The 23,383-nt window shown below is 38.2% G+C and overlaps 2 protein-coding genes across 2 annotated transcripts; both read left to right on the forward strand.

Moving 5' to 3' along the window:
• The first annotated feature begins 5,992 nt into the window (after positions 1 to 5,992).
• Positions 5,993 to 11,793, forward strand: LOC145422364 (uncharacterized). The gene is made up of 5 exons (XM_080293646.1): positions 5,993 to 6,223; positions 6,542 to 6,808; positions 8,258 to 8,416; positions 9,388 to 9,453; positions 9,643 to 11,793. Exons 1-5 carry the CDS (start codon positions 6,016 to 6,018, stop codon positions 9,663 to 9,665), a joined length of 723 nt encoding a protein of 240 aa, XP_080149772.1. The 5' UTR covers positions 5,993 to 6,015; the 3' UTR covers positions 9,666 to 11,793.
• A 4,209-nt stretch (positions 11,794 to 16,002) lies between these two features.
• LOC113015511 (Fc receptor-like protein 5) lies at positions 16,003 to 22,979 on the forward strand. The gene is made up of 7 exons (XM_080293515.1): positions 16,003 to 16,173; positions 16,400 to 16,459; positions 16,844 to 17,110; positions 17,331 to 17,576; positions 17,850 to 17,974; positions 18,416 to 18,501; positions 22,458 to 22,979. The coding sequence occupies exons 1-7, from the start codon at positions 16,143 to 16,145 to the stop codon at positions 22,576 to 22,578; spliced, it is 936 nt and encodes a 311-aa protein (XP_080149641.1). The 5' UTR covers positions 16,003 to 16,142; the 3' UTR covers positions 22,579 to 22,979.
• Positions 22,980 to 23,383: the final 404 nt, after the last annotated feature.

Genomic DNA, 23,383 nt, shown 5'->3' on the forward strand with positions numbered 1-23,383 from the left:
TATCTAGCTGTTGGTAAAGTTTGCACTCTGTAGTCATTACAGTAAGAAAAGCCATGACGGATCTGGCTTTAAGAAATTTTTGCTCACATTAAACAAAATTAAAATCTACTGTTATTTAGTATTAAACTGTTGCTTAGTAAAATGTTAAGTTGGCCAATAAAGAGTGGTATATACCCACTTTACTAGCTTCACTTCCTTCCCTAAAGGGATGCTGAACTTAATAAAGGTAATCCATCAGCCCACGGGAAGAAAACAGAGAACAGATGCCAAACCTTGAGTTCCCAGCCCAAGCAAAATTGTGTCTTTTTTGTGGCTTCTCCAGGATGTTAATGTCAACTAGTGTGCTGTGTCTTGTTAATGAGAAGAGGTGTTAAGATGTTTTTATAGAGTGTTGATCAGGTCACACCCACTGGGGCCTGAACAGGGGACTTCTGTGGTGTCTGCCACCTGGAGTTATCAGAGGATCATTGGGTTCTGCGCTTTGCAGGGTGGTGCTTCAGTGGATTAAGTTTTTTTCCAAAATGGTTTTCTGTAAAGCTTGGAGGGTGGGTGAACATCCTTGGGCTCTTTGGTGTTTGTTGTTCAAGCAGTTTTGCACTGTAGTATGGCAGAAATCTCTTGCATGGTTGGGTGTTGCCCTATTAGCAATGCTTTGCGTATAGTCTGCAGTGGTCACATAATTGGTAGTTGTCACATCATCATGAATACCATAATCTAAGGTTTTCCACAAGGGCGTTATGATGGTAAAAAAAAAAAAATGGCCTGTATTTATATAGCGCTTTACTAGTCCCTAAGGACCCCAAAGCGCTTTACATATCCAGTCATCCACCCATTCACACACACATTCACACACTGATGTTATTTCAGGTAACTAAGTAACTCACTGAACTTCTCTGTGCTTTCAGTGTTGTGAATTATTGGCATGTAGTGGTATCAAAAAGAAACAAAAGACAGTGTAAACAAGGTTGACACTGTCTTTACAGGTTTAGCAGCTGGGAAAGACAATAAATTTATAAAAGGCCCCAAAGTTCATAGGACAATTCTTTTTGAGTTCTGACACAGGTGTTTGTAAGTTTATATAAGTTTATATACTGTTCATTTAGTAGTTAACCTTCTGTTAGTTTGAGCCAGCCCACTGTCTGGTCACTTCATCCAGTTAGTAAGGTGGGCCGCTTTAGTGTCAAATGATCAGTGTTGGTGATTCCTGTGGGATGTGATGTGTGTGTGAATGATAAGTGAGTATTAACCTGAGTTGTATTTTGCCTTTGTTTGTGTTGATGCTATAATATATTTACCATTTAAGAGCTAATGTAGTTAAGAGTTGGAGCGGTACAGGCAGTGTTGGGGAGTAACGGAATACATGTACCGGTGTTACGCATTTAAAGTACAAAATATGAGTAACTATATTCCGTTACAGTTACTGTTTAGAAGTGGTAATCAGAATACGGTTTGTTGAAATAAATAGAATGCACAACGGTCATTTCCTGTTTCATATGTTAGACTATCCCCTCTCTGTGCATTCTCCAGTTTGGCACGTACAGGGATTCTGATGCGTCGGGTCCGCGCTTTGTGTTCACGTCTTTTTGCACAAGATTCTGAGCTGCAAGTTTTGTCTCCCTCCAACTAAAATTCACTGAACCAGCAGCAAAATAAGTTGCAAACTACGCTTCACATTTGATAAATGTCGTCATTAATTCCCTCTTAATTTTGCTGTTTTGCTTCCACCACGATAAAATCACACTTCATGCACTTCAAGCTCTCTCTCTGTGTCCCATATCAAATCTTTGTTTTCAGCATTATTCATCATTCACTTGCTACCCTCCAGTCTACCATTGTCTTTTTTTTTTTTTTTACTTGAATGTCCTCAGACAACAAAGCCTAATTTCTGCTGTTCAATACTGAAGAAATGTATACTTTTTAAAATTATGCAATATTGCAGAACATTTTTAAGGTTATCTGCTATAAAAAGCCAGGCCAGGAAAATCTCCTTCATGTTTTTCTGTGTTTTATCCTCAGTTGTAGTATTTCTGACTGTCTGAGGCAAAATTCAATCAAATCTCGTGAATCAGAATCAAATGGATTATAGAAATCAGTGATGATACCCTGCCCTAGTGAGTAGCCTAGACCCGAGAGAAGTGGATGTAGCTGTGGGTAATAAGAAAGGTTGAAAACAACTATTGATAAATTTTTTGTTATTAATCTCAAGCCTGAAGCAATCTAAGCCACATGGATACTTGTCAAACTTCTCGCAGGCCCACACACTAGCCAAACCCTCCTTTTCAATTTGCGATTAGCAGTGATGGGAATAACTGCGTTACAAGTAACAGCATTACTAACGGCGTTACTTTTTTCAGTTATGAATAATCTAACTAATTACTATTTCTATCCTTACAACACCGTTACAGTTACTAATAAGAAAAGGTCATGTTATACAGCCGTATTTCGCACATGACTATTGTAAAATGTTTAGCTGATTTTAGAGTTTAGAAATGTGTTAACATAGAATGTAGAACTATTGTAGAGACACTGCCCTTAAAGTAATAAAGGCTCACTGTGTCGAGAACTTAGGAGTAGATTGTAGGAGGCCTCTCCCCCACTGAGTGGAAATTCCCCAGAGGATGTTTTAGGGTGGGGGTCTCAACATTTGTAACTGTGGTCTGGAAGTGAGAGGGGTTTTATGACCTCTAGGGAGTTACCTACACCCACAGTGTTTTAACTGTTACACACACACATCCACACGCACACTCACTCATGTGCACTCACACATACACACAGGTATGCGTACACAGTCACACACGAGCACTCACATAGACACATGGGAACGCGCACATGTAGGCATTCATGTGCTCGTGCACATAGACACAGACACAGAGTTTGCAGCACACCATGGGGGTTTTATGATGGGGACGCCTCTATAAAGCTGGCTGTAACGAACAAAGGGGTGAAAATTTTTGCAGAGGGACACCGGCCTCGTCTTCCCTTCTAGAAGTGCATGCTTAAATGAAGATGAATAAAGATGAATAAAGATTTTGTGAAAATGACTACTGAGTCCGGTGCCATCTCTGGATGCTCGAAGAATAAAAAGAACCGGGGTAAAACTGATTTCCTAACACTATGAAAGGCGGAAGAGGAAGTAGTTCCTTTGAATGTAGACAATCCGAACGTTATAGTTTCTTTCAGTGTTCCTGTTAATGATAAACTACAAATTTACTCTAAATTACTAAAATATCGATATTTTAATGTGAGAATCGATTCTAGAACATAAATGATTGGTATCAGAGGAATCGATATTTCAGGATTGATGGAGTTTGTACGTGCTTTGTCTTTAGGGGCCACCACATATATTTATATATAAACATATATAAATATAACCACTTTTTTCCATTAGTAATTCATTTTGTGCATAATTTTATATTATTGTTAATAATAAATTAATTAAAGCAATAAAACAATCCGAAAGAGCCGGTTCTCTAAAAAGAGCTGGAAATTCCGTCACTATCTGTCTCGCTAGCTTGCGCTGCCCTCAGTGGATCTGCGCTCGACAGCAGTGTTGCCAACTCCTCAGTAAGGAAAATCGCTATTGGCTGTCCTAAAAGTCGCTAGAAGTTGCTAAATGACATCATCGCCTAATTTGCATAATTGGTCATGCTAATGTAATTGTAACCTACATTGTTGGAGAGAGAAATAACATCGTGGAAGAGACATAAAGTGAGTCAAAAATGTACTAAATGCAGTTAGAATTTATTTAGAACTACAAATTAAATTTATTTTAGCAATTATTGTTTTTTAATGTCACAATTCCAACCCTGCTCCTTTAACCAGGGCTGGACCGGTAAAAGTTACCCGAAATAGGCGCTCTGGTGGAGTTACTTTGTGTGTGTGTGTGTGTTTATAAGTAGTTTTAAACCTTGTGATCCACAAAACAGCAACAACAGTAAAAGAAGAACTGACTGCGTTACAGTCAGTGCGGGAGCAGCGGCTTCATGCGCGATTCATTTGCAGTTTGAACACATAGGTGTGCACATCTCCTGCCCTCATAGCAGCTGGGGGAGGACCATCCTCCGCCTCTGAGCGCTTTGGCACGGGCGAAGTGCCCACGGCAGCGCCGCTGCTTGTTGAGAGTAAGAGCGATACGCGCTATCACGTCAAAAAGTTGTCATAAATAAGTCTCCAATAATACCAGAAAAAGTCACCAGATTTGTCGCTAGTCGCTTTTTTAAAAAAAAGTCGCTAAGGGGGTCTGAAAACTCGCTAAATATAGCGACAAAGTCGCTAAATTGGCAACACTGCTCGACAGTGCAGCCTAGGCGGATAAGTCGAACGCAGGGAGCTCTCAACACAGACAGCCTCGTCAGAAGAAAAGTTGATACAATAAATTTAAAAAAAGTTGTATTTTTGATACATATGCGTACCGAACCGAAAGCACTGTATCGAACGGTTCAATACCGATACATGTATTGTTGCACCCCGATTATATATAATTGATAAAAAATGAAATTCAATAAATACAACGGCATAAAGCAGGCTACAGGAAGATGCAATCACATGTGACTGAAATGGAACCCTGTTGGGCCTCAGTCACCACAGGAAGAGGAAGTTCTTACAAGAGGATATATCCTCAGTTCAGTCTGATGCTCATGCACTCAGCACCAAGACAACATGGAGGTCAGATTTCCCACCATCAGACTCTGTGAGTACTGACCTTGTCTGTTTATAAAAAAAAGATATTGAGTCTGCAACAGAGAAAGTGCATGCAAGGGAAATTAATATATCCAAAATGCACCCACATATTTGCATGTACTCATTTTGGACATGTGAAAATGCTCACTAATAAATGCATAGGACTTATTAGTAATGATGGCCAAAAAACATGTTAAATATTAAAACTGTTATTCTCAATCTGTTCAGTGATGAATGTTCTGTTGCTGCTGGTTATAGTAGCTGAATCCAGTGATTCTCAAGCATATAGTAAGTTTAAGTCTTTTTTACGTATTTTTAACTCTGTGTGTGTTTGTGTGTGTAGGTGTGTAATAAATTTTATATATCTTTTAACAATATTTAGTTTCTGAAACTACTGCAGTTGTTATTTTCCAGCTAAAATAGAGCTATAATACAGCTCTAAAACACTTCTGAAATAACCACTTGCATATGTTTATTTACTATTTTGTTGAAATTATTATTTTGAAATTAACTGAAGCCACTTCACTTTCTCCAATTCATTATTTAAGCACAGAAAATGTATAGAGAGAGAGAGAGAGAGAGAGAGAGAGAGAGAGAGATTTCCTGCTGCTAGATATTTTCAAAAAGAGTCTTTATTTGATTTTCTGTCTCAGATTCAGGTTTTCCTCAAGTTGTTCCAAACAGGCAGCAGTTCTTTCAATCAGAGGCTGTCACTATCAGCTGTGAACGGCTAAATGGGCTGACTGGATGGAGAGTGATGAAAAAGATAAATGGAGATGTTAGAACATGTGCTTCAACCTGGGAAACAACGATTGGACCTTGCAAAATTATTAATGCATATCCATCAACTGACAGTGGAGAATACTGGTGTGAACATCGAGGAATACAAAAAAGCAACTCTGTCAACATCACTGTAACTGGTATGTACATAGAAAAAAATCCTAAATTATAAGTTGACATTTATTCCATCAACAATTTTTTTAAAAATTCTGTTCAGTACATCACTTACAGCAATAGATGGTGTCATATTTGGTACTGTTGTACCATGGTAGTTTTAATATCACACACACACACACACACACACACACACACACACACACACACACACACACACACACACACACACACACACACAAGCTGCAAGTGCATTGTAATAAGCAGAAAAAGCATATATTTGACACAGATGTTTACTTAAAAATGATGTGAGCTATTATGTCATGACTGTTGACCATGACTATTGTGTAAAATTCCCTTTTTACACAAAATAACTGCCATATTTTCTGCCATTTAGATTTAGAGAGTCATGTGATCCTGGAGATTCCTGTCTATCCTGTGATGCAGGGAGAAAATGTGAGCTTACATTGTAGAAAAAAGGATGCAAACTCCAGCTACACTGCAAAATTCTATAAAAATGGCATCTCCATTGGGAGCAGCTCATCAGGAAACATAATGGCTCCCACTGTATCCAAATCTGATGAAGGACTTTACAAATGTAGTATTGCTGATGCTGGAGAATCACCAGAGAGCTGGCTTAGTGTTGCAGGTAAGATGCATCAATATTTTCTAACTAAAAAGATTTAAAATTGTCCTAACAAAGTTTGTATGGTCTACGATGACGATATCCCCTATGCAAAGTGATGTTAGACTGATGCTACTGCTAAATTAACTGTATATGTATAAATCGATATCATTTGAAAGCTTTAGTGCTTAATGTGTATATATTGGTGTTTGTCAAAAAAAACTAAAAACAATAATAAAAAGAAGCACATGTGCAAGAACCTTGTCTTTAAAATTGTTATTTTTTAAATAGAAGAGATTCAATTTAAAAAAAAAAGAGTCTTTATTGGATTTTGTGTCTCAGATTTAGGTTTTCCTCAAGTTCTTCCAAACAGACAGCAGTTCTTTCAAGGAGAACCTATCACTATCAGCTGTGAAGGGCTAAATGGGCGGACTGGATGGAGAGTGATGAAAAAGATAAATGGAGATATTAGAATATGTGCTTCAACCTGGGAAACATTGATTGGATCTTGCAATATTTGTAATGCATATCCTTCAACTGACAGTGGAGAATACTGGTGTGAACATGGAGAAATACAAAAAAGCAACTCTGTCAACATCACTGTATCTGGTATGTACATGGGAAAAAATATGCGTTATATTACATATTACTATATATTTAGTCAATCAAATCTGTTTGGTTTATCACATACAGTAACTATTTAAAATCTTAATATAAAATGTGTAACAGTAGGTGGACATTCGGTAAGGCTGCACTTTTTGCTGCGATCTCGTATAGAAAACTATTCTGCGCGTATTTAAAACAGGTTAGCGGCTCTGAACTGTAGTAAAGGGAACTCTGGCTAAAACTTCGGGTTCTGTGTCAGGCTTGTAGCTGAAAACTAGCTTTACTTTGTTGTCTGCGTCAACTTTGCTAGCGAGAGACAGAGAGAGGCGTTGAAAGGGTGGAAAACAGGAGGAAAATACGAACACAGTGTACAATCGAGTCTTAATAGCTTACTTACAACTAGACACTTGGGCACTCTTTTTGGCTGCAGTGGTTATTATCATATTTAGATGCTTCCATTTCCGGTTTCTGGTTGGTGATAACTCGCAAACTTCGACTCTCCTTTTTCTCCCTCCCTCGCGCTCACAGACACATAACGCTGCAAGTAGAGCTGACATGGGCCGCAAGATTGAAACACAGACATTAGAGCCTCTTAAAGTGTTTTGTTTGGGTTTCCACCGGCATGGAATTACCAGGATAGGGCATAGCCTAACATATTAAACAGGAAATGACGTTGTGTAATCCATTTATTTCAACAAAGTAACTGTATTCTGAATATCACCTTTTTAAACGGTAACTGTAACGGAATACAGTTACTCATATTTTGTATTTTAAATACGTAACGGCGGTACATGTATTCCGTTACTCCCGAACACTGATATATATAAATACAAATATATATATAGATAGATAAACATGAACATATCCACTGTGCAAAGTGACATCAGAGTGGTACTTTCATTTGTCATTTTTGGACATCCAGTTTTTGTCCACTGAGAAGTTGTTTTGTAACACAAGGCAAGATCTTTTTTTCGACATCTACTAAACATCTGGTGTTGACATCCATAGGACTTCTGTGCATAGGCTATTTGTAGTCCAAATGTGGTCGTTGTAGACATCTTTTCTGCAACATCTTTTTTTAAAATTGCTTTTATACCCCTTCTGTAGTCCCTGTTTTGTCTTTTTTATTAGCTTAGGTTAAGTTTTATTTAGATTTGTTTACACCTTTGTATGCATCTCCAGTTATCATCTGCAGCTCAGCCAAATCTTTGGAAAATTATCTGGAACAGCGTGCACCTTCCCAAAGAGGACTAAATCATATTGGGTGTACATAATTGTACTGAATAGGATTTGTTTGCGTTTTTACATGAAATAAATATATAAATATTTAGATTAAATTACAACATCATTTCTGCTGTATGTTTCACCAGGAGTCTACAGGAAACTTGACTGAAAGATTGACAACATCTCTTTAATAATTTCTAATACACAGTGCAATTATCTTTCTGGCAGGTCATCCTACAGTGCCTTACTTCAAGTTCTATCTGGTGCTCTACACTGGTTTAAGTCTTTTATTGGTGGTTATTCTGCTCATACTGGCAGGACTGTTTCAACATCATAAACATCAACAAACCATCAGAAGTCACACGAAAGAAATGTCTTTGACACCAGGTATGCTGACATCAAAAGATGAACTTTTATTTTATAACAATAAGATTGCTTAGTGATTTCTGGTGGCCATCCCTCTTCTGCACAAACAGGTGAGGAAGGCCAACATCTGTTTAAGAATAAAAACCATTTACTTCAAATCTGCAGGATCATGGAAATCTGAAACACAGCCCTTTAGTAAATAATGTTCCCTTCCCCTAATGTTAGCCCGCAACATGATAATATTTGTAGTAACTGATAGAGATAAAAACCTTCAGAGTCGTAAGATCTAAGTAATATATGTGTTAAGTTTGGTTATTTTAGTAAGATTCAATTTAAAGCTTTTTCAACTTATTGACCAAAAAACAACAACAAAACATTTTCATTATCATTTCAGTTTTGCTATTTCTCTTTCATTTACCTATCTTCACTTTGAGATTATTATCATATAGAGAAAGTGCTTTAATACTCAATAACATGAGTATGTTCAATTAGGGATGGGTGCAATACAACAGGACAAAATGTATGTGTCTATCGCTTGAACGTCTTAATTTTTTAAATTATTATTAATGACATTTTAGACTTTTTTTCCCCAGTGCACACTGATGGCATTGACAGTTTTAATTCTGTTATTTAGTGTTCCCTTGTTTATCGCGTGAGTTAAGTTCCAAAAATAATCTGCTATAGGTGAGATCCGCAAAGTAGCCAAATTTATTTTTTACAATTATTATAGATGTTTTAAGGCTATAAAACCCCTCACTTCAGAGTCACACTGCTACCAGTCGAAGATTTATGTAAATATGACAAATAAATAAGATGAAACTGCAGAAAAATAATATTCTGATGTAAGAGTGACATTATTTTCTTCTGATTGTCAGATTTTCCTAAGATTTTAAATTAGACCTAAAAATTACAGTGAATAGCAAATATTGTTCATCATCACTGATGTTGCTGTGGTCATCTGTCCTCTCACTCCGGCTGTATCTCTCCATTAGATGATGACACATTATATTCTAAAGCCATTTACACCACCTTACGCCCGGGTGAGACTGAACTCAAAGGTGAGATTAACTTTGATTAATAAATCTTTAACTGTTGCATTCAGATAATCTGTAATATGTGATGTGTGGTAAATATTAAATACAAAACATATATAATGGTTAATGGCAAAAGGTTCATGGTTGTTTAGTAGCTGCCCTGTGACGTTAACATTGGTGTGTAATATGAACAACTAATTGTGTATCTCACAGGTCACAAAAAGAGAGCTGACTGAAGACAAAATCACATCTGAGTGAAAGTGAAGTTGATGAAGTAATCCAAATTCATCACATATTATTGCAATTTAACAAGTTGTATATCATCTGCTGGGTTTGGTGTGAATGTCAGTGTGTACAATGTAATGTCCAATGTATATTCAGAAATAGCTAGCTGTCAAATGTGGCTGATGTACTTATAAAGTTCACATGCTAACAAAAACTTCTGTCTGTTATTTACATGTTTAATTTAAAACACTTGTTGCTTCTGCTCTTTTTGCTTGTGCATGAATGGCGTTATAAAAAAACAAACAGCTGATGAAGCTCTTTCCTTTTAAACAGCAGGTACTCACTGTGGTCAACCATAAATGTATATGTGTCGCATTGCTTTGTTTTCTGAAACAGATGAACCAAATTTATGGTAAGCAGTGAAGTATGTATAACTGCACAATTTGGTACTGAGCATGTCTCTACATAAAATCTTATATAGTGCACAGGCTACATAAGCTGTGGCTGATGTCATACTGCAGCAGCAGCTATTCAGAAAAGTTACAGAAAATAGATTAAAACATTTAGCTTTGATATATTTGTTATCACTCCTAACATGAAATTGATCTCTGTCTTTGTCTCGCAGCCTGTATCTGTTTGTCACAGGTATCTGTGTCACAGTTTATAACGAATGTGTAAAGTACCAATAAAGTTCACATGCTGTCTGTTATGTAGGATTCTAAATGAAACTATTTGTTTCTTGTAATCTTTTTTCTGAACGCCGTTCAAAAGAAAAGAGCTGCTGCATCTCAGTTCTTCTGCACAGCAATTATTGGTTTTTTTTAATGTAACAGTTCCAACCCTGCTCCTTTACCCGGGCTTGGACCGGCAAGTGACCCGAAATAGGCGCTCTGGTGGAGTTACTTTGTGTGTGTGTGTGTGTTTATAAGTAGTTTTAAACCTTGTGATCCACAAAACAGCATAAGAGTAAAAGAAGAACTGACTGCGTTACAGCACCCGCTGCTTGTTGAGAGTAAAAGCGATATGCGCTTTCACGTCTTTTTTTAGCAACTTTCTTTAGAAAAAAAGTCGCTAAGGGGTCTGAAAACTCGCTAAGTTGGCAACACTGTCTCCGCCGGCGAGTGAAAAAAGAAAAAGAAAAAACACCCCTTCCCTATTGGTGTGAGTTTACCATGTCAGCCAATCAAAAAAAATGATATGGCAACATGTGACATTTGGTTGTTTAGGGAGAGGGGGAAGTTTTTAGGAGTGACACCCGCAAAGGAAAGCAGGCCAGCGAAACACAGAGAGAGAGCGAGTTTTCATATGTGAGACATTAGTGACGTTTAGCGTATTTGGAGGCTGTAGTTAGTGTGTTGTGCAATTATTGTTTTGTATTGTGTGTCAGTTATACTGCTGAATTTCACATTTTCTCCAAAAAAAGCCGTCAAAGGCAGATTCCAGTGTAAACGCTGTTCCCACATGGAAAACTGGACTGATGCACCTCCTGCTGTCAGACCTGCAGGGTTTAGGCCTGTGGTGTTCTCCTCTGTCTTATACTGAACACAAACTATTTTTCTGGACTGGCACAAATAATTTGTGTGCCTTCTTATTTGATGCAGCACACCTGATTGTTCTGTAAATAGATTTAAATGGCTATATAAAGGCCTGAGGCCTTGGCTGCATTTCCAGGTAAATAGTACCATATAACTTTGTTGTTTGCAAAACTTGTGCATAATTTTTAGAAATGTACAATTTCTATTTGCATTTCAAGTTGTGAAAATGATTCATTAAACATGTTTGTGGGTTTTACAGTAAGAAATATAACTGTTTTCTACTCGGATTTTGAATTCTTTGTCTGAATTTAGGTCAACTGTGCTAATATAGTATACTAAAATGAAAAAATAACTCAAATTTCAGATATTTGAGGTTGTGCTGAAAATAATGATATCAAACAAGGCAAGAAAAACATATTTTAAAGGTGAAATATAGAGGTAAAATCAAAAGTATTTGTATATACATGCCTATATGTACATTATGCAAATGAATAATTCTTTATTTTTGTTGAGCATATTTCTTTTTTGTAGTTTCACAAGTTCTGGGAAAGCACTGTAAGATATACATTGGTGAAGACAAACAAGTAAACAGCCCTCAACTTTATTTCACGTCTGACTCATTATTCAACACTTTCAGTGCCTGCATATGTTTAGCTATCTGTCACTTCGTGTACCAGAACCACGCACGCAGGGGACAGAATAAACTGTTTTATGAAACTTTAAGCCAAATATCACACAACTATGTGAACCCGAAAGACAATATGTAATATGTGCCTTAGTGTGTTGAAAGTAAGTAAAGAAAATAATCTCTGCTCTTGCTCTTGATGAAGGCGGTCGCACTTTTCTCCTCTCCTCCTCCTCCTCTCCCGTAGCTTCCCTGCTTAGCCTCTTATGTCCTTGTCTAGTCTTGTGTTTTTTGTATTACTTTTCCCTGGAACACTCTCTCACAGTCTGTTCTCTAAAACCTAAAAGAGGAATTATGGATTTGATCAACTGGTCTCAACGAGAAGTCTGGGCTTTGGTGAGCCTGACTGCTGAAGATATCTACCTATTCGGAACCGTGATAACAGGGTTCTTGCTGATCGGAGCTGGCTTGGCCCTGGCTTATCGAAGAATGAAGGAAGCGGAACCAGCTGTTCAAACCCCCACAAGGCTGCCCGCTGGGATTGAAATGATGGGACGAGGCGTGAGTTTCTCAAAATGGGCTCATTGAGTGCAGCACGGAGAAGATCTTGGAGAACGCACGGCTGCCGTGAATACTCAGAACAAGACCTCTGAGTGAAAAACTGGATTACATCTGGAGGGGCTAGCTCGAATAACACCTTTGAGCGCAAATTAGATCACATCTTGGGGAAGTGCACTGCGGTCGTGAGTTCTCAGAACCTGCTCTTTGAGCAAAAAGAACGACAACATCACGGAACGTAAGTTTGGATAACATCATAGAAAGCTCACGGCTCTCCAACGGGAGATTGAGAGACCAGTGTTGGACTGTTAGAACAGCTTTGAAATTCATATGAGCTGTTCGAACTAAAGTAAAAAGCACCATCACTTCATGCAGATACCCTCTTGGCGCCAGCTGCGGCCTCAAGGCTGGAGCTGAACAAAACACCCTGATAACAACTGTGTTTAGACTGTTCTTCCCATTCCATGCAAGGCCACCTGGGTTGGCTGGAAGACTGTTTACTTAGCCTAGCAGGGCGAAGGACACTGTCTCAGCTGAACTCTGGACACGCACACACTCATCCCCCCTCCCTTTCCAAACGCCTTCGACGCTTATTCCCTTCCGATGCTGACGGTGGATCAAGGAGACCAGCACACAGGCTGCAGGCCCGGATGTACTGTCTAAATCGGCTGTCTCTCACCCTTTACCCACCCCTGTTGCTTGTTATGTGTTTCTTTGGTGTATTAAGTTTTTTCGTGTGCTATGTGCAGAGGTGTTTTTTTCTGTTCTCAAACTGATCTCCCTGTTGGAGCTCAGTCTGGGGGGAGTTATTTTTTTCTCCTTCTCTTTCCTCATGTGGTGCATTTTCCATTGTTATACCTCTCTGACCTGTCTTCCCCATGTGATGTTTTGTGTCATATATGTATGGTTGGAGGGTAAGATGGCGCCGCCATTGCGTGCAATAGGTCAGCAGCCTTATGAAATTATGAAATTTCGCCTTGTGGGACTAATAAAGGTATATCAAATCAAATCAAAATAATGAATTCAATCTTAAAATGTGGATATTATAATTATTATTTAGACATAAGTTCTGTTTTCTGAGGTCAAAAAGTATATAAGTGCCAGCTACAAGGAGAGATAGAGAGGTATATTAAGAGCCTCACCATACATCCCCTATTGAGGCCCTGCATACCAGCATAAAGGCATAGCTGAGTATCACGATATCAAGTTTGAGCTGTCTCTGAAGACATGGACTACTTTGATGTACTGACACTGTACCTGGCTCCACTAAAGTACAACCCTCAGGGGACTTTTTTAAGACTGCTTATACTAAAAACAGACATTCCTGCAAAGCATGATGGGATAGAAACATTTGTGTGCACATGCTTAAAAAGAAAACTGAACAAGTCAGGGTCTGTGAATGATTTCAGTGAGCATAAAATAAAAAGTTGTATTTACGAATGTTGTAGTTACTTCAAACTTAATGTTTGATTATAAACGTTGTATTAACAGGAGTGCAACTCTGCTTTGTTCTGGATTTGCACCTATAATAAAATAAATCCAGTTTGTGCTAGAAGAATTGTATTATCCATTCATAAACAAAGTGGTTTTAGCTCAAAATATGTGTTTGAGTGGGTAATTAACAAATACAAATTCCAGTTCAGTTGATGACCACAGACCATAGTGAAGAAGCTTCTCCTATGCTGCCATCTAGTGTTTACCGCTGACATTGCTGCAGGTGATGAGGAGAATGAACAAATTGTTTAGTGCAACCAGAAAATGCCACAACAACTGCAGACTTCTTAAAACTCCACCGTCTGTGGGTGCCTGAGTGAGCAAGTTTGTACATACTCATGTAGCTGTTGGTAAAGTTACTCTGCAAATCTGGCAAAACTTAAGCTTTTGCAAAACTTAGGATTTACTCTTATTCATCAGAATTATCATAATTACATTAGAACTTTGAACTTTTGAATTGTTATTGAACATTTGCTTACACAGCAAAATTAGGTTGCACCACAGAGGTGCACAAATAAAGAAAACAATATACAAAAAAGGAAGAACAATATAAGAACACTATATACACAATTTGTGAGTTACAGGAAGCATTGTGTGGGTGTACAAGGGCATGTGTACATATAATAAATAATAAATAAGGCTGGAAGGGCTATGGTCATTGAAGATAGGGATGGAAGTTGCAAATCTGCCAAAATATTGCACAGGAAATGGCAGCAACATAATCAATAGCAGTGAGAGAATGATTGTACGGGGGAGGTCTGCTCACACTCTTAATTTGCATTACACTGAAACTGTTGCTTACCAAAATGTCAAGTTGCCCAATAAAGACTGGTATATACTCACTCAACTGGCCTACCTTCCTGCTTAAATGGATGTTAAAGTAAACAAAGGTGATACATCAGTTAACATGTTTCTAGAGGGTGTCCATCAGGTCAAACCCACTGGGGCCTAAACAGGGGACTTCTATGGTGTGTGCCACCAGGAGTTATCAGGATCATTTGGGTTCTGTGCATTACGCAGTGGGGCTTCAGTGCATTAAGTGTTTTCCACAGTGGATTTCTGCAGTGCTTGAAGGGTCGGTGAACACCTTCGGTGCTTTGTTGTGCTTCATCAAGCAGTTTTGCAATATGATATGGGGGAAATCTCTTGCATGGTTGGCAATGCCTTGTGCATAGTCTGCCGTGTTCACATAATTGGTAGATGTCACAAGAATGTTATGATGTTATTCCAGGGATCTAAGTAACTCACTGAACTTGTCTGTGATTTCAGTGTTGTATTCATCTACTATTCATCTTCATAGAAAAGCCATCCTAGCTACTGAACATTGCTGTTATGGGTTGCATCCTTCTCCTATATGCTCTTCCAGGCCGTCTCCAGCCTTGGTGATGCTGTCCTCATGTTGCCCCCTTGCCACTGAGAGTACACCTTGGATGGTTCTGTGGAGACCAGCTGGTTTATTCTCCTGCCCTTTGTCTCTCTGGTGTGTCTCTTCAAGTGAGTCTTTACTTGTGCAACTTTCTGCAGCTTCAATAGCTCTGATGCTACCTTTATCTTGGCCTCCATGCACCATATATATATATATACAGTGGGATGCAAAAGTTTGGGCAACCTTGTTAATAATCATGATTTTCCTGTATAAATCGTTGGTTGTTACAATAAAAAAAATGTCAGTTTTGATATGATAAAGGAGACACACACACAGTGATATTTGAGAAGTGAAATGAAGTTTATTGGATTTACAGAAAGTGTCCAATAATTGTTTCAACAAAATCAGGCAGGTGCAGAAATTTGGGCACCACAAAAAAAGAAATGAAATCAATATTTATATCAATACACACACACACATATATATATATATATGTATATATATATATGTATATATATATGTATATGTGTGTGTGTGTATTGATATAAATATTGATTTCATTTCTTTTTTTAAATGTATTCTTTTATATTCTTATATATTCCTGTCTATTCTTTTATATTCTTTTATATATATATATTCTTATATATATATATATATATATATATATATATATATATATATATATATATGTGTGTGTGTGTGTGTGTGTGTGTGTGTGTGTGTGTGTATGTGTGTGTGTGTGAGAAAGGGCTAAAACAAATAGTAGGCTGCAGAGAGACGCTACCACTTGTGACTGAAGTGGAACCCTGTTGGGCCTCAGTCACCACAGAAACAGAGGAAGAGGAAGTTCTGACAAAAAATATATATCTTCAGTTCAGTCTGACACTCACACAGTCAGCAGCAAGGCAACATGGAGGTCAGATTTCCCACCATCAGACTCTGTGAGTACTGACCTTGTCTGTTTATAAAAAAAAAAGATATTGAGTCAGCAACAGAGAAAATGAACACAAGGGAAATTAATATATCCAAAATGCACCCATATATTTCAATGTATTCATTTTGCACATTTGTAACTGCTCACTAATAAATGCATAGGACCTATTACTACTGATGGAGAAAAAATGAAAACATGTTAAACATTAAAACTGTCATTCTCAATCTTTTCAGTGAGGAATGTTCTGACTCTGTTGGTTATGGTAGTCGAATACAGTGATTCTCAAACATACTGTAAGTTTCTTTTAAAAAAAATTTGTGTGGATTTTTAGGTGTGTGGCTGCATGTTTGTATAATAGTGTGTGTAATAGATTTAATATATCTGTTAACAATCTGAAATTATTGTAAATTACTGCAGTTATTATTTTCTAGATAAAAATAGAGATACTACATAAACCTCTGAAACAGTTGCATATCTATATTTACCATAACAGTAAATATATATATGCATAAATGTTTATCATTTGAAAGCTTACATGCTTAATGTGTATACTTTTGTCTTTGTCTGAAAAAGTAAAAAACAACAACAATAAGAAGGCGCACATGTGCATTAACCTTAAGTTTAAGACTATTTTGTTCAAATTGAAAAATGAGTCTTTATTGGATTTTGTGTCTCAGATTCAGGTTTTCCTCAAGTTGTTCCGAACAGACAGCAGTTCTTTCAAACAGAGCCTATCACTATCAGCTGTGAAGGGCTAAATGGGCTGACTGGATGGAGAGTGATGAAAAAGACAAAAGGAGATGTTAGAAGATGTGCTTCATTCTGGAAAACACCCACTGGACCTTGCAATATTATTAATGCATATACATCAACAGACAGTGGAGAATACTGGTGTGAACATGGAGAAATACAAAAAAGCAACTCTGTCAACATCACTGTAACTGGTATGCACATAAAAAAACTTATTTAGTCCATTTGTATTCTAGGTTTTCATTGGCAGTAAGTGATAATTTTTCTTCAGAAAATGCATCGTAACCTTAATAAAATAACACACACACACACACATATATATATATATGTATGTATATATATGTATGTATAATTTAAACAGAAAACACTTTTACAGACAAAATAACTGTCGTATTTCCTGCCATTTAAATTTAGAGGGTCATGTAATTCTGGAAAGTCCTGTCTATCCTGTGATCGAGGGAGAAAATGTGGCCTTGCATTGTAGAAAAAAGGATTCAACCTCCAACTACACTGCAAAATTCTATAAAAATAGCATCTCCATTGGGAGCAGCTCATCAGGAAACATAATGATTCCGACTGTATCCAAATCTGATGGAGGACTCTACAAATGTAGTATTGTCGATACTGGAGACTCACCAGAGAGCTGGCTTAACATCAAAGGTGCGCTATACCTGTGATACTTTTGTTTTAATTTTGTTTTAGCTGAAACTAATTATCAGACACCTGATAATACCTACAACTGTAGCATTTTGAGACTCAAGGCTTTCTAAAGTCAGATTTTGTAAAGAAAAACATATTTTTTTAATGTGATATTGACTGTTGTTTTTTCCTAGCTGGTTTTAATTGTTAATGTGGTTTACGTAACCTTTAGAATATTGTAAATGAAAATATATTTGATTCAACTGTTGAATAAGAATCACATTTCATTTCAAGGACATGGGCTTTCTCAACCCACCGGACTTATTGTGCTGCGCTCCCTTGGTCTCATGTGTTTGTTGGTGACTTGTCTTCTGTCGGTGGGACTGCCACGATATTGGAAACATAAACTGTCATTAGAGGTACTCAAACAGAAAAATAAAGTTTTATAAATTTTACATTTACATTTTAACTGTTCAGTTATAACAGACATCCTTCGTTAATAACCTTGACACAGTGCTAGTACATCCACAACTAACTTTTTTTGACAAAATTTCTGTTTTACTGCTTAATTAGTTACTTTAGGGAAAACTTTATTGATATCTACCTCATAATTGTCAATGTTCATAACCAACCAACAACAATGATTAACACTTTTTTCATTGTCTCCACAGACACCATATGCAATTCAACTTTATTTTTTACAATTATTATAGATGTTGTAAGGCTGTACACTTTTCTTACAAAGGCATGAACATTTTCACACTTTTTCCTCTTGTTTAAAAACTCTCAAAGTTCAAACCTTTGTAGAAAAATAAGTCCAGTATTATAGAATGAAACCAAAGATCAAACCCTGTTTTCAGGTCCAGAACATGGGAATAGAGCAGCTGCCAGAGAATTCAACATCAATGAATCAATGGTACAGAAGTAGAGGAAGCAAGAACAATGAGTTGAGTACAGTTTTACTTATCTGACTGTTTTGGTTCGTTTAATGCACCTTATAATTCGGTGTGCCTTATGGTCCGAAAAATACTGCGGCTTTGACCTTCCTTTAGTCTTTCCCGAAGTCCAACTTTTTTGTGCAATGGTCAGCATCTTCCTCTGCCTTTTGGGTGCAAAAGGTTTCATCGACATAGTTTTTGTTGGAAATTGCACACAAAAAATTTGCGAAACAGCAAGGCCGCGAGAGGTGAAACACGTTATAGCGAGGGACCACTGTACATAGAACTAAACATTAAATCACATCTCCTCTCAGTTATAGTTTCTGTTAATCCTGATGATCAGACTGCTCTAATGTGAAAACCAGAAAATGGTTTTGTAGAACATGTTTTAATGTTTGTTCCTTTTAAGATTGTCGGAGAGTGTCTTCTGAGAGAATACAAGTGTTCATAAGCATTTTAGAATCAGACCTAGAAATGCACAGATAAAAATGACAACATGAATCCCTCAACAACAATGTTACACCATCTAAGCTAGCAAAGTCTTTACTAATTATGTAAGATGGTCATTTTATAAATAATGGCATATATAAAATGGAAGACTGCATTTGAACCTTTGCTTTTTCACATGTTGCTTGAATGCTCTCTGGTGTGAGACAGTTTGTCTAACTAAATCGTTAATAAATTAGACGGAAAACTGAATTATTTTATATATTTGTGTATAAATCTAAAAAAACAAAATCAAACATATGAATGCTAGATCAAGCCAATGCAATCTAAATTCTAGTTATTACATTATCAACACACAAAAAACAAACAAACAATAATTAATAAAAAAATTAATACGTTATGACTAGACATCATGAAGTGTAATTTGTAGAAACAATAAACTGGTAAATTAAAAATTAAGGCACAACTTTTAATTTGAGGTTGAAAGCTATAATTCACTAGGGCAGTTCCCTAGTGGAGGTTTCCAGTATGTCACTGACTTCTCTTTAGAACTTAATTAACTTAAAGAAGAGAAAGACAATTATTTTTACATTTTGAACCAGCATGCAGATCTTAACTGTTTGAAAAACATTTTTCTACAAATGCTACTGAAAAGTTATATAAGCTAATGTGAGTTTTTGTAGATGTCTGATTATTTTATTTTGTTACACTTTATTTAGGAAACTTTTTGTAAGAGCAGCAGCCTAATCAGAGAAGCCCAGACCTCCTTCTACCAAGCCACCTTCTCTAGCTTGATCATGGGAACACCAAGGCATTCTCAGACCAGTGACAGATAATACAGTCTCTCCTGGTTCTGCCCCAGAGCGTCCTCTGGGTGGGGCATGTCAGGACACCTCCACAAGAGGCATCCTTGTCAGATGCCTCATCCACTTGAACTGGCTCTGTTGGGTCTAAACTCAGACCCCGCTGTATCCAGGACTTATTCCCATGAAAGAAAAACAAAGCAACAGTGTTCGATCGATTTCTTGCGCAAGGGAGGCCTCTCATCTGTGACCAGCACGTCGAAATGACCACAATGGTGGCCTCCTCTCGCTGCCTTTTATTGACAAACTTCAAACAATAGTTTACAAAACACCTCCCCCTGCAACCCCCTTTGGTTACATAGACAAGGACTGTATGTAAATGTATACACTGGGTGTGTGTGTGTGTGTGTTATGTGAGAATGTGTGTGTGTGTGTGTGTGTGTGTGTGTGTGTGTGTGTGTGTGTGTGTGTGTGTGTGTGTGTGTGTGTGTTATGTGAGAATGTGTGTGTGTTTGAGACCTCCTGCTGACCAAAGGGTCATAAACCCAGGAAGCTTACATCAAAAGAAACAGATCTTTCAGATAGGATGTATCTACAATAAAACCTCCCCCAGCACAGAGTGGTTGGAGAGGTGGTCAGGATCAAAGAGATGGCTTTGATCCTACTGCTTAAACTAAGACTATACAAATTTAAGAAACACAATGGCAACATTCAACAATTAGACTTAACAGGCTCCTTTCAATATGAAGGAGTAGTGGCTCTACTCTGAGCCAATCCTGGATGATTTAAGTCCTTATCCTAACTTGGAAGAAGCCAACCACCCTTCCATGAAAGCTCGTGTATCTGTGATCTTGCTCTTTTGGTCATTACCCAGAACTCATCACCAAAGGTGGGGTGTAGAGTGAGCAGCAAATCGAGAGCTTCACTTTTACACTCAGCTCTCTTTTCACTACAAAGCTGCAGTCACAGCACCAATTTGTCTCAGTCTACCAATCTCCCGCTCTCCTCTTCCCTCACTCATGAACCAAAAGATACTTAAACTCATTGGATGTCTGATTATAATTCCCGCTGCTTCACACTTGGCTGCTAACTACTCCAGCATGAACTGGAGACGACCACATGATGAAGCCAACAGAACCACATTACAGTGGTCCCTCATTTATCGCGGGAGTTTTAAAAATAACCCGCGATAGGTGAAATCTGCGTGGCCAAGTAGCAAGCTTTATTTTTTAATTATTATTATTTTAATTATTATTGTATTTTAAGGCTATAAGCTGTAAAACCCCTCACTACACACTTCATACACTTTTCTCAGACAGACAATTGAAATTTTTCTCCCTTGTTTAAACACACTCACATTTCAGACCTCTGTAGAAAAATAAGTCCAGTATTACAGAATGAAACCAAAGACAAAACCCTGTTTTCAGGTCCAGAACATGGGAATAGAGCAGCTGCGAGAGAATTCAACATAATGAATGGTAAATGGCCTGCATTTGTATAGCGCTTTTTCTAGTCCCTAAGGACCCCAAAGCGCTTCACACTACATTCAGTCATTCACCCATTCACACACACATTCACACACTGGCTGCCCTGGGGCACACTGACAGAGGCGAGGCTGCCGGACACTGGCGCCACCGGGCCCTCTGACCACCACCAGTAGGCAAACATGGGGTTAGTATCTTGCCCAAGGATATTTGGCATGCAGCCAGGAGGCAGCCTGGGATCGAACCACCGACCTTCTGATTAGTGGCTGACCTGCTCTGCCACCTGAGCTACAGCCAGGTGGCAGAATCAATGGTATGGAAGTAAAGGAAGCAAGAAGAATGAGTTGAGTGAGATTTGACTTATCTGTTTTGTTTCGCTTAATGCGCCTTATAATCCGGTGTCCCAGAAGTCCAACTTTTTGTGCGATGGTTAGCATCTTCCTCTGCCTTTTGGGGCTACCACAGGTGCCTTTGACTGTGCAAAAAATTTCGTCGATATTATTTTTGTTGGGCAGAAAACTTACAACATACAGTTGCGCACTTCAGAGTCACACTTCTAGCAATTGAAGTTTTATGTAAATTTCACGCATTCTGTTCTGTACAGGAGACACGGCACAGAGGAGATTGATTGACCATGGTCTACAGCCAATCAGGACGCAGAACACAATGCGCTGTAAAAATTAAATAAAAAAATAGGGCATGCAAAATTGCACTAAAAAAAAAAATCCACGAAACAGCCACGATAGGCGAGCCATGTCTTAGAGAGGGACCACTGTATCTGCAAAAATCAGATGCGAGATCCTGAGACCAACCAAGTCGAAGTCTTCTGCCATTTGTCTAGGCCTCAAAATTCTGTCCTTAAAAATATACACAGAATCACTGACAAGGTCTAGTCCCGGAGGAATCCACCACCCACTGGGAATGAGTTGAACTTATTGCTGAGAATGTGGTCCAAGCTTTTGCAATGGTTTTATAAGGACCGAATGTCTCTTACTGTAACAGGCCAGAAAACCCAGACTGAAGCACCTCCTACAGAAAACTACAAGCGACACAGTCGAATGGCTTCTCCAAGTTCGCAAAGCATATGTAGACTAGTTGGGCTAACCTTCATGCACACTCACATATCCTCTAGAGGGTAAAGAGCTGGTCCAATGTTCTGCGATTGGGATGAAAACTGCATTGTTCCTCTTGTATCTGAGATTCAACTAATGGACTAATTCTCTTTTCCAGCAGCCTGGCCTGCTCTGCCAATCCAGAGGTACCGACCGATTTCCATGGAACATTGGATGTTGTAGAGCTGTCATGGTTGACACGCCTCTACAGAGCATTCAGGAACACTGTGCGAGTCTAATCCAGACCAAAGGCTCTGCCATCAAGGATTTGTGTACTGCCTGTGTGACCTCACCCAGAGTGGATGAGTCATCTACCTTATCTCCAGACTGTGCTCTATAGAAGACAGATCATTGAACTTTAGGAGGGCCTCAAGTATTCCTCCCACCCCCTGACAATATCCTTAGTTGAGCATCAGCAGCACTCCACCTGCACTATACACATGTGGGTTTAGCACCACTTTCCCTTCCTGATGGCTTACCAGAATCAGTTCGGGGCAGCCTGAAAGACATCATAGACCCTGGGATCCCTGGGACACCCTCCATTTCATTCTATTAATTTCTTTTTCAGAGATCATGTATAAGCAGAAGAAAACACTGACTGAACGACAGATAGCCAAATAAAACTTTGTATTCATTATGATTAACTGTCAGTGACTTTGTAACGCAGTATAAGCAGAACAGTTAAGAGAACAGTTAAAAGTCATGTAACAGTAAACAGTAAAACAAGAACATGTCCCAAGGCATGATGGGAAATAACTAGCTGCTCCCCCAACACGCCACAATATGATTGTTTGCTTGCAGGGCACCAGGAGAGATGAGTCCTCCATCACAGATGGTGTGGTAAGTGAAAATGGTCACCTGCAGGTTACAGCTCATTGGATCTCCAACTCACATTCAGTGCCACTGTACTTAAGGGAAGTTAAAGACTTTCTTCTGCGCTTACATTTGGATCACCTAAACCCATGACAGTCGTTCTAGCATTAATACCAGGACTGGAAACAATCCATCCTTAAAATATTACAACATACCAGCTTCTGTGTTTGA

Source organism: Astatotilapia calliptera, chromosome 3 (genome assembly GCF_964374335.1).
Source record: "Astatotilapia calliptera chromosome 3, fAstCal68.1, whole genome shotgun sequence".
NCBI classification, from domain to species: Eukaryota; Metazoa; Chordata; class Actinopteri; order Cichliformes; family Cichlidae; genus Astatotilapia; species Astatotilapia calliptera.